The sequence below is a fragment of the Pteropus medius genome, unplaced genomic scaffold, assembly GCF_902729225.1.
Source record: "Pteropus medius unplaced genomic scaffold, Ma_sr-lr_union100, whole genome shotgun sequence".
Classification (NCBI taxonomy): Eukaryota; Metazoa; Chordata; class Mammalia; order Chiroptera; family Pteropodidae; genus Pteropus; species Pteropus medius.
Window position 1 is genome coordinate 40900074 of NW_024351730.1, and position 13116 is coordinate 40913189.

The 13116-nt window shown below is 30.7% G+C and overlaps 1 protein-coding gene across 1 annotated transcript in view; it reads right to left on the reverse strand.

Moving 5' to 3' along the window:
* STPG2 (sperm tail PG-rich repeat containing 2) overlaps positions 1 to 13116 on the reverse strand; it is a 464008-nt gene that overhangs the window by 289879 nt on the left and 161013 nt on the right. The window contains exon 12 of the mRNA XM_039845754.1: positions 10886 to 11045. Coding sequence (XP_039701688.1) covers positions 10886 to 11045 — 160 coding nt within the window. The remainder of the gene's footprint in view (positions 1 to 10885; positions 11046 to 13116) is intronic.

The window sequence follows — 13116 nt, forward strand, 5'->3', positions numbered from 1 at the left end:
AATTCTCCTAAATCTATGATTATATTTCCCAGGTTTAGAAAAAACATCTATCTCCTCCACAAACACACACAATTCTACACTTTGTATCAATTAACCAGGTCAAAAAAAATTTATCTTCCTCCTTTCCTTCTCATCTTTCCTTCTCATCTTTCCTTCAACTCTCCCCTAACCCTAATGCTAATATCACACCATTCTTGACAATACCTTTCATCTCAGAGTGGTAGTTCAAGGACTAGCAAAGCTGTGCCTACTGCATTTAGAGTTCTCTCAACTAACTGCATAGAATCTATGGTTAATATGTAAACCAGACATGAATATAGGGCAGTAGTTTGGCTAGTGACACAGCTGGCTGCTATTCAGAATGCAGCTCATATTACACTATCCCTCCCAAATTGTGACTTTTTTCTTTCTCCTTTAAGATTCACTTCCCCATAGTATATACTGAGAGGGTAGTATGGAGATTGTCTAACATTCTTTTTAGCTTTCTCCACAGCCTGATGGACCCTCCATTCACTCTCAGGTTTGTAAGGGCTGTGGTGAGGGATAATGGGGAATTATTGTTTAATGAGTATAGAGATTCAGTTTTATAAGGTAAAAAGAGTTCTAAAGATGGATGGTACTGATGGTTGCAGAACATTATGAGTCTATTTAATATCACTGAACTGTACATTTAAAAATGGTTAAGATGATCAGTTTTATGTTATATATATTTTACCACAACAAAAGGAAGAAAATAAAATCACTTAGTAGCCAGTGCACTAATAGATACTATTCCAATCTATTAAAAAGAGTACAGTTAAACCTCCACTAGGCATCAGTATCATCCCATCCTTTGCAGCCTTTAACTCTAGAGGTCATGCTTTACTTCTCAAGGATTAGGTCCTTGAGGGTACTTGCTCTTAATAAAAAAATAGTTCCATCAATAATAAAAATCTGGTCTGAGATAAAGACCTTATGAATCAAGGTTTCTTGTTTTGTTTTGTTTTTCTGGAGGCAGGGTGTTAATACAAAAAGAAATGTCTTTGCAACCTCTTTATTTGTTCTCTTAGCTTCCTCAAAATCTTAACATAGTGAGAAGTGTAGCAAGTCAGTGACCATGAGCGCTAGAAGGCACAACTGTGAATTTTTACACATATATTGCTAAGTCTTTATTTTTAATCATAAGAAAGCTTGCAATTGGTTGCCTCAAAACACAATTGCAAAACACACACACACACACACACACACACACACACACACACACACACAATTGCATAAGAACCAAGGCAACTTCTGACTGATAGTGACTTCTTTTTCCTATTAAATACAATATGAGCTAATTCATGTTAAAGAAACATGTACTGCAATAGAATAAGATTCCATTGACTTGATTCTCTGTATTATGTCAAATATTCTATCATAAGAGAAACAAAGATGTCTTTTGTTATGACAGTGAGGTGATTTTTTGGCCATACCTAAGGATAGGACTTGGTTGCCAGTGGAACTAACCATGTGATTAGAGGGCTGAAATTTTTAGTTGCACCCCCATGACTTCCAGGTAGGGGAGAGGGGCTGAATGTTGAATTAATCACCAGTGACTAATGGTTTAATCAATTGTGACTAAGTAATGAAGCCTCCATAAAAAAACAAAAGGACAGGATTTGGAGAGTTTCTGGGCTGATGACCATGTGGAGATTCAGGGAGAATGATGTACATGGGCAAGGACATGGAAGCCCCTCACCCTTTCCCCATATCCTTGTCCTACACATCTCTTCCATCCGGCTATTCCTCCTATAATCAACTGGTGACCTAGTAAAATATATTTTTTCTATCATATCAAATATTACAGTTTGTTTATAATATAAATATTTTGTCCAATGTCTTTCCATAATATTAGATAATACTGTACTTAGCTTTTATTTTCTTCCATTAATTTAATTTGAGGAAAATAATATAATTCAGATTTTCATCTATTCTGGACTTTTCATTCTCAAATAACATTAATTCATTTAATATATTTATTGGCTCATTTAAAAATAATATGTAACAATCTGGTGATGGCCAGAGGGGATTAGGGGTTGGAAGAAAGGGGTAAAGGGTTAAAGAAGTACAAATTAGTAGCTGATAGAGGGTCACGGGGATAGGGAGCACAGCATACGGAATGTAGTTAGCATCAATGTAATGGCTAGGTGCAGAGTCAGAGGAGAGAAAGAGTTGAAAACTAAAGACAAGGTTTGGTTGAGAAAAAACATTTATTATCTTCGAAGAGTAATCAAGGGGATCGTTTTATATACTATATAAATGTCTAATCAATGTAATGTATACTTGAAACAAACAAACAAATAAATAAGTACATTTATTTAGACATTTTCAATATTTCCTTTACCTATTTTCCATTTTAGCCTTTAAATTCCTGGGAACAAAAAATGTTTGTTTTACTTTTGTTATATACTACAATGCTATCTGAAAAATAATTCATAAATCCTTTGGATATAAGTATTATGAGTAGCCAATAAGTAATATGACTAGCCAATTTATTTCTGTAAATTGCAGAAATAAAACTAATAACGAAAATTAAAAATTTATTAGATTGTTGGTATTTTTGGCAAATTATATATGGAAGAAATAATTAGCAAATTGAAAGAGAAGGCTAAATAAAATACCTACATGATGCATGGGGAAACAAAAGAAGGGAAAATGAAGAAGAGTCTGTAATAGAAAACAAAAAAGAATGTTTAATCGGAGTTGAAAAACAAGGAGCTGTAGAAGGAGGAGAGATATAAAAGAAGAGGAGTAAATAAAAGTAGAAAATATGCAATATTTGAAGATATAATGACAAAACTTTTCCAAAACTGGAAAAAAAAAACATCATGGCACAAACTAAAGAAGCAGTATATAAACCTATTAGGATAAACACACAGAGAAGTATACCTAGGTACAACATAGTAAAATTGCTGGAAACTAAAGACAAGGTTTGGTTGAGAACAAACATTTACTATCTTAAAAGAAGTAATATTTAGATGGATAATATTTACATGTTTCTGAATTCTACACAGAAATAATGAAGCCAAAATATAATTAAATAATATTTTTAAAGTACTAAACAAAATAGAATTTTAATTCAAAAGTATGTTTAAATATTTGAGTTACACGCAAAAAGAACAAAGAGCATTCGACACCAGCAGATCCACTCTAAAAGCGATACTAAAGGGTATACTTCAGACAGAAGGTAAATGATGATAGATGGCATCTTGAATGGGAAAAAAAAGCAATGAAATCATAAATGTATCAATGGAAAAAACTATATGACTATTGATCACTTATATAAAACAATAATAATGTCTTTGATTTTAAGGTATTAATAAAGCAAAATACATGAAAATAATGGCAGAAAATGAGGAAAAAGGTAAACGAAATTTAAATGTTCTAGCATTCTTGCATTATCTGGGAACAAGAAAAATATCAATTGATACTTAACTTAGATAAATCAAAGATGTAACCACTAAGTATCCAATAAAATAAAAATAAAAGTATAATTCCAAGCTAATAAAAAACTGATAATTTTTAAAATCCTAAAAATACTAATCCCATAAAGGCAAGAAAAGATAAGAAAGAAAATGTGAGCAGGCAGGATGAAATAGCAAACACTTAGAAAGTAGCCAATTTAAACTCAATTACAACAGTAAAATTATTAAATATAAATTTACTAAATAGCTCTAATTATAAGATAAAGATTCTAAAAGTGACTTTAAAAAGACAAGAAACTGTTTAAACAGAAACAACAAAAGCATTAAGATGTAAAAAGCCTGCAATATAACGATAAAAAAATGATATATAAAAACTACTAAAGAAAGCTTATATGGTTTCATTAATATTAGAATGTATACATGCACATACACATATACAATCTAAAGCAAAAAAAAAGAAAAACACAAACACTAAAAACAAAGATATCCAAAAACTTACTTTGTCAGGAAGTTAAAATAATTATAATATAGTCAAAAAGTAAATAAAGCAAAAACTGGTCTAACCACCAGGAACACTACAATCTAAATGGAAGATTTAAAAATATATTTCTTAGTAATAGAGAAAACAAATGTTTTTAAAAATAGATTAGAGAGCATAATTGGAAAGTAAAAAGCATCTAAAACTGATCATTTAAAACATAAAACTTGTTGAGTGAACTATAGGAAAAGAAAATAAACACAAAAATCAAATAATTAAAATGTTTTAACCGCACTAAGTTGGAGATATCTCAAGTCCCATATACATAGAAACTAGAGATATAATGAGATTGAAAAAAAGGATGAAAGACATTTAGAAATGGATTTTGGTAATGGATGATAGCACAAGTACACTATAATTGAGTAAAGCAATTTTGATAAGCAGAATTCCAAAGATACTAACCCAAGAGTCCCATCCCCTGATTATCCAATCAACCATTAATCTAGCTACTATTATGAAGAGATTTTTGTACATGTAATTGAAATCCCAGTCAACTGATCTTAAAATGTAGAGATTACCTGAATAAACATGACCCAACCAGATGAATCCTTCAGAGGTAGAGAGTTTTCTCTGGCTAATGACAGGTGAGGAAGTCAGAGATTTAAAATATGAGAGGATTTCGATGTGCCTTTGATAGCCTGAGAATGGAGGAAGCCAAGCCTTGTGTCAAGTAATACACACAGCCTTTTGAGCTGAGTGGCCAACTAGCTGACAGCCAGCAAGGAAATAGAACCCTCAATCCTAAAATTATAAAGAATTTAATTCAGCCAACAACCTCAATGAACTTGAAAACAGATTTTTCCCTAGAATCCAGATAAGAGGTTAGTCTCAACGCTTTGATTTCAACATTTTAAGAAGCTAAGCATACAACCTCACAGAGCTGCCCAGATTTCTGACCTACAGAACTGTGACCTAATAAATGCATGTTGGTTTTTTAATAAATGCACTGAGTTTGTGGCAATTTGTCATACATCGATAAAAAACAAATACACTAGTAATGTATAATGTTATGATGTTTAGATCCACAAGATGTCATGAACAATAATATATCTTAAAAAGATTGTATATATAGCATAAAGACCAAACAAAACTTATGTTTCAAAACTCAAAAACAAAAACAACACATGAATTAAAGATTTCGGTCTTAGTTTGTGAATTAACCAAAGACGCTTTTGTTGCTGTCCAAATGTAAAGACTGCACTGGTCACATTAACCACATGATATCACTTATATGCAGGATATTAACCTAAAAGCAACAAATGAACAGGACAAACAGAGACTCATGAACATGGACAACAGATCAGTGGTCACCAGAAGGTAGTGGTGAGGAGGGAGAGGAGAGGTAGATGGGGTATAAGGGGTCAAATATGTGGTGACAAAAAGAAATCTAACTATGGGAGGTGAACACACAGTGTAAATACATATATGCCTTACTGTTAAATTATAGACCTGAAACTTACTGGATTTCATTAACCAATGTCACCATAAAAAAAATTATATATATATATATAAATATATATATATATATTTATATATATATATACACACACACACACATACACATATATATCATAATAACTATGTGTGGTGCCAGGTGGGGACTAGTCTAATCAGGGAGATCACTCTGTAAATTAACTAAATGTCTAATCGCTATGCTGTACACCTGAAACTAATATAAAATAATATTGTATGTCAACTGTAATTGAAAAATAAATGTTCTTTAAAAAAAAGAAAAGGATCAGATCAATGTTCATATTAAAGGAATAGAAAAGAAAAATAGAAAAGGATCTGAATATGCACATATACACTCATCTGATATTTCCTGTCCTCCCATATGCCAAGCTCTAGGATACAATTGTGAACAGACATAATCCAAAGGCCTCTTTTTATTTTATACGCTATGTTTAGCTCTCTTAATTCAAGGTGATACAATTATTTTTAAAACTGTGTGCCTTTTTTGTTTTATCAATTTATAATTCATTCCATTATATAATGTCATAACTATAAAATATTTGAGATAAGCTTTCCTCTATAAATTCTCTCTAAATATATAAATATAAAATGTAAGTATTTTCAGTTATTCTTTACATGTTATCTCCCATCTCAATAAAGAGCATTTTCTGCCTTAAAGTTACCAGTCTACTTTAGACTTTGATTCTATAATCCTTTATGTTCTAAAATATTGTGCATCAGTTCTTTCCTCCCCACCTTACATATGCACTCTCCCTCTCAAATGAAGCTTTTCTCATAGTTTTCAAAGATTCTTTAGTTTTCAAAAAGTGAATAACTCAGAAAACTAGTAATCTGCAGACTATTAGGATAATTTTACCTATAATATATGCTTATTAACAAATATAATCATTCTCAAGTTATGTATAAATGAGAAATTACCTTAAATATATAGAGTAACCAAAGGGAAAAAAAGATAGAAAAATAATAGTTACCTAATTTTCAATAATATTTCCATTACTTTTAATAAAAAAATAGAATCAATAAATACCCAAAATTGATTTGACAGATTTTGCCTATACTCAGAATTATCTTGCATTTTAATAACCCAGAAGCATTTCCAGAAGCTACAGAAGAACAAACAAAAAAATTACATATTTATTACAGGAGGCTGACAGTACTGAACAAGAGGGATGAACTGCATTCTGATAAACTCTATAGTGCTGCTGAAGCTATATTATTACAAGCCATTGAGAAAATAGAATAAATAATTAGTTTTCACACTACACTGATTTTTATATCAAAGGTATTGCTTATGTTTATTGAAAAAGTGAACAAAACTACCTTCATGAGATATGTTTAATTAACTTCTAAGATAAATTATATTTGTTTCCTGAAATAATTTCCTGTGGGAATGTGATGCAGAAATCACAATGTTATTTTCATGAGAAGTGATCTACACTTTCTACATGAAGTCTCAGTACCTGTTATGTTCAGCCTTCAAGTGTTGTCTTATATGCTATGCATTGGTGAGTTTAACACTCATTTAAATATTTGATATTAATAAAAATTACACTTTAAACTTCAATTGTTCTTCTTCCACTAAAAATCTTAATTTTTTACTATAAACCAACATATGTTCATATAGAAAACACAAATAAAAATTGAAAAACAAAAAACAAAATTTTTAACAAGTCTAAGGTTGTTAAATATTCTCAAGGGAGGCCTTCTCCGATAACATTATGTAAAACTGGTTCGCTACCCATTCTAACTTACAATTCTCTTTTTCTCTCTTAGTTTTCTCCATAGCATTTATAACTACCTGGCATTCTTTCTTCCCTCTCTCCCTTCCTTCTTTCCTTCTTTCCTTTTCTCCTTCTCTGCCTTCTCTCTCCCTCTTTCTCCCCCTCCCTCCCTTCCTTTCTCCCTTCCTTTTCTTTCATCTACTGATCCTTTTCTTTCATCTACTGATCTATACCTTCATTCACTTATTAATGCCTCTTACACCTGAAATTAGGCTCTATGAAACAATTATGTTTATATTCTGTTCACTGTTGTTTCACAAGTCCTTGGAACAGTGCTTAATACATAAGAGGCTCTCAATGCACATGTTAAATGATTGATCAAATTAATCCTATCTTGTTTCCAGTTTTAAAAAATATATGCCATTTTTAAATATTTCATAGTACTCTATTCATTCGATGTATCAGATTAACTAAATCCCATTTTTCTTCCTTTAGGACATTTTACACTTTTCATTATTAGTGTTCTTTGATGAATATCTTTTATGCTTAAATTTAGGGCATATCATTAATTATTTTCTTAGGGTAATCCCAGAAGTAGAATTTTGCAGTTAAATGGCATGTATATTTGAAACATTCTGCTAGCCTGCCCTTGAGAATTGCTGATGTCAATTTTTACTTCCACCATGATATATGAAAGTCTCCAATTTTCATCACTCTCAATATTTTCATTCATTTTTTTAAGTTTGCTGAGTGTTTTCCTCCTCTAAGTGTCCAAAAATAGGTCAATACAAGAGATAAAGTAATGTTTAAGTCTTTTTATACTTAAAAATTTTACTTTACCTGAGCTGGATCCATCACAAGATCATTTATGTATCCATGAATTAAAATTTGGTGCAATGAAAGTAGATTGCTTTATAATGTGATATACCTCATTTAATAATTTCTTCATTAAATGATTCTAATGTGTTTTTATTAGTTACACAATATTTAATTTATATATTATACTAATTGCAAATATACTATTTCCCTCTTTAATTTAGACTAATGAAAATAGGTTTTATCCTTGTTAAATATATGCAGTCAAAGAAAAGACTTTATGAATAACACAAAACCATTTCCATATTGTAAATAACAGTTCTAAAGCAATTTGAAATAAATACAAGGCTATAAAATATTGAGTGATTGAATGCATGTCTCATAAGCTTGTAAGTCCTGTGAGAATATTATTCACATATCAACCAAATTCATAACTCATATAATTTATCAACCTCAGTTCTTAACACTTTTACCTACAAATGTAAGATATTCAGTAATCAGTTTTACTTTGTCAATTCTATTTATAGGTAGACAGATAACAATATACATGTTCTTAAAGTTCTATAAAGCAAATCACTCAATTCTTCTTAATAATGTCATGTCTCAAGTAACAAATATGCATATCATGTTCTATAAATTGATTCAAATAATCTTATAGCTTTATGTATATATAAATATACACGCGTAATAACAGAAAATAATTTTATCTGACTCATAAAGAATTTGACATATAACCCAAGAAGTTCCTTCCCATTGGTATTAAAGTAAAACAAAATTACCAATGTTTAAATGACAAAATAATAGGGTTAATAAACACACTTTTTCTTATTTTATTTCTAAGAAAATATGATATGAAGATATGACAAAAGCATATAACTAATACAACTACTACCACTGCATCTTTTGATTCTATAACAGATGATTAAAAAAAAAAAAAAAGACAACATATTAGTTGTCACCAGTAAAAGTTAGATGGTATTAAGTATTATGAAGAGAAATGGGCTACTCTTATTTTTAAGCAGAATACCATATTAGTATGTATATATTTAAAAGAATCAAGAATTCTTTGTGATATTGATCAATTAAAAAAAACCTACGTAAAAACCAATAAAAAAATAATAATCTATTTAGAGAGTTGACAACATCACACCTGGATATCTTTTCCTTGATTGGATTAATGTAACAAAAGACAAATGGAAGTTAATCTTCAATTACCAAAATGAGGCATGGATATTAATTGAATAAGCCCTGGTCATCTATTAAATCTATGTTAGAGACATAGTTTGGACTGCATACTTTAAGATAGCAGATTAAATTTAAAAGAATGAACAGTTCTCTAATTACTACAATATATGCGCATGTCAGAGGAAATCAAATTTCATACATCATGGCATCACGTAATAGCTTCAGAAATCCATAGTTTTTCTAATTCATTGATTACAGAGACATGTAGGATTTCTGCTATCATTTCTTTGAAGTATATGCTACTTTAAGATGCAGGATGACAAATGATAGATTATTGGTTTAACCAATAAGATAAACTCTTTTCATTTAGCAAGCTGGCTACTTTATAGTAGTAGAGCAACTGTGACAGTCACTATGTCTTTGACTTTCAAATAACTGTCATAATGAAGATATCCCCTTCCCCCAAATTCTTTTAGGAACTAGTGTTGGCTTGACATTAAGAAATATCTTTCATATTATAAGATTTTATACTTACAAAAAGCTTCAAAGACTCTGAAAATGACTTTAAAATATTGTCTTATTAATCTTTAGTATTCTCATAAGAGCCAAGTAGGTGGCAAATATTATCTTAATTTTGTAAAATAGAAACTGATGAAGCAATTAGTGAATTTATTTGCCCTCAGCTAAATACTGAAGCAATGAAAAGTCGTAGTGCCAATCTTGGTACTTAAACTCTTATTAAGCATTCCATCCACAATCATTTTTATGAAGAGGCGAGTAAAGGCAGAGAGAAAAAATCCTTCAAAAAATATGAAGTTCAGCATAATCTACTTCAAGGGACTCTGAAGTGGTTATTTTTGTTATTTGATTAATCGTGCTTGGCAATGGTGACAGTGATAGTACCAAAACTCAAAAGAACTAATTTCCCTGTACCACTCCTGGATGACCATGTATTGAGTGTGGTCAGGGACGCACTTAAGTTGTTTAAATTCTACTTCATAACAAAGCTAAGACCTGACAAAATCAACAATGGTACAATAACTCAAGAGAAGAAAAGAAAAGTTAAATTTTGACTTAAAATGAACCTTTAAGTTGGCAATATACTTGATTCTTGAAAGACAATAAAAAACAAAATAAGCCTTTATAGACCTCAGGCTCCCTCAAGTATTATTATTTGCTTGACAGGGTATATTCCTCTACTCTGATTTTTCATTAAAATCTCTTGAAAGAGTTTCTCCATTCTGTTTCATTTTTTTACTTAAAATTCTCACAAAGATTCATTAGAACGATTTGGTTGTTTAATGGCAATACATTTGTAAACTAATGTTGAAGCCTGGCCTGATGTTTATCTTGTACATGACTGATGTTCCAAATCGTTGCAAAGTACCTTTCTCCTCTAACAACTCTAGCATATTAAGAATTTGGGGTTTTTCCTAATAGAAGATGAATATCAGCTTAAGAAAATTGGTATAATTGTCTTTGGTAAAATAAAGAGACATAAAACTCCAAACAAATCTTACAGTTGAAAGAAAAACCTAAAATCTTTTGCCAAATAAGCAAGGTTTATTTTTTTATTTATTTACGTTTTGCACTGCACACTTAAAAGAGGCATGGTAAATGTGAGTATATGTTTACAATTGTCTACTTTAATATAGAAATCTTAGGGTTTTTTTCCCCATAACTTTGAAAAGATAGTCTACACTTACCTGGTCCATCCGTCATTTTGTCCAGGCACCGGGGAGTTGTGCTAAGAAAGGAGGTATGTTTTACTTTAGCCACAAAACTACGAGGCGGCATGTATCTATGTTGAACTTGGGACATCTCATATGATTTTTGAACATCATAGCTGCCTGGTGCTGGAATATCCTGAAAAAAAATTCGATGGGTGAGCAGAAACACATAGAAAATATCCAAGAAAATATTTGCATGGTTGTTCACCTGAACAATGGTATAAGTAGAGAATTATGAAAATTTTCTTTAATTATTAAAAATAGAAATTTAAAAGAGCATCCCTAACCTATGCCCTCCTAATAAATGTGTAAAGTCACTTGTCAAAATTTAAGGTAAAATAATCAGAATCATGAAATTTAGGTCCATATTCATGACAAAAATGCTTTTATAATATAGATCAAACTCTTATTTTTAAATTTCACAATGAATATCAAATTTTATACAGGAGAGTAATGATTATTATTTTCATAAGTAGCAAAACTATTCCTGCTTACTCTCCTAAATGAGCATACTTTACTTATTTTTTAAATGAGACTGCTTATTTCATTTTTAATAGATTGCAATTAAGTTAAAAGGCTTCCCCTTTCATCATTTATGGCTCTTTATATGCTCTACAGTTATATTAACATTTTTAATCAACATGAACCACATGAATATTAATAATTGCAATAATAATTCTAAACTGAATTAAATATATCATAAATTTGTTGCACAATTAATTTCTGTAAACCATTAGCTAATCATCTCAATGAAAACTTTTTAAAACTCATTTCCTCAAATTATTTTAAACATTATATAACATGTATCTTCATCTACATTATGTTTAAAGATCAAACTTTTAAACTTTTAATTATTTTCTGGTAAACTGGAGATTATTATGACTATAGTTGTAGACTCCAGCACTAGACTTCTTGGGTTCCAAATATCTGCACCTTACTTGTGTTGGGACCCTAGGTAAGCCACTAACCTCTGTCTTCCTCAGTTTCCTATCTGTAAATGGGAAAAATTATAATGTTTATATAATATATCATAGGATTGTTACAAAGATTAAATGAGTTAAAACAAGTAAAATATTTAAATTAGTACCTGATTCTATAAAAGCATTAATCTTATTATTCCACAAAAGATTATTTCAATGCAAAAAAATAAAATTAAACAATCAGGATTTGGGCTATATAGGAAAGTATTTTACTGTTTCAAAAAGTCAAAAAAACTTAGATACTGAGAAGGCATAGTTTCGAAGTCCATCTAGGAGCCACACTTTATAAAATATACTTTTTCTTGCTTCTTACATCCAATTATTCTTCTCAAGCATATGCCAACAACCTCATCATCCACTCCTAAAAAATTACTAAATATAGTTAAGATTACTGATCATGAGTGGAGGAGGACATTCTTGTAGGAAGCCCCACATTTCTGGTTTAAGTCCTCTGTCAAACACCAAAGGCCACAATCAGTAAGTCAACTAAGAAATGTCAGCAGCTGTTTTCTTCTTGTCTGCATCAAGAATATATCTCGTAAGGGTTGGGTGAGGATAAGCAATAGCAGCAGTACCTCAAAAAATGCCTTGGATCTTTTTGGATTGCTTCTGTGGCATGTGAAAGGAAAATGAAAGAGGGTACAAAAGCACAAAGAAATCATGAGTACACATTACATGCAGTATATTTAGGAAAGCTTTGCAAAGTTCTTGATTGTCTCTCCTATACATTTTAATTCCCTATCGGAAGCTATTATTGTTCTGCTTCCCTTAACAGTCTGTTGCCACCATCTATTCCTTCTTCCAGTGCCTAGCCTAGATGATGGATGGGTTTGGCTACTGGCACACAGGAACCATTTAAAAAAAAAAAAAAAAAGCCTTTAGCTATGTACAAAATTGCATCAATGATCAGTTTTCTTCAACAACAGTGTGTTCCCACTTAGGAAAGTTCATCAAACTAGTTACCCTAAATTTCATCAAACTAGTTACCCTAAAATAGATTGAGTGGATCCTCTACCACTTGAAAATATACTGCTTTTGTTCAGGACAACCTCTTCTTATAGCATATTTATGCTTCTCTGAAAACTCATTTCCTGCTTGCATCCTTTATTGATGTTTTTGGACTCTTCTTACTCATTTTTGATATTCATTTTATTTGACCAAGAGATTAGTATTTCAAGTAAATTTCCTACGATAATGATTGATAAGACAAATCTGAAACCCTGTCTA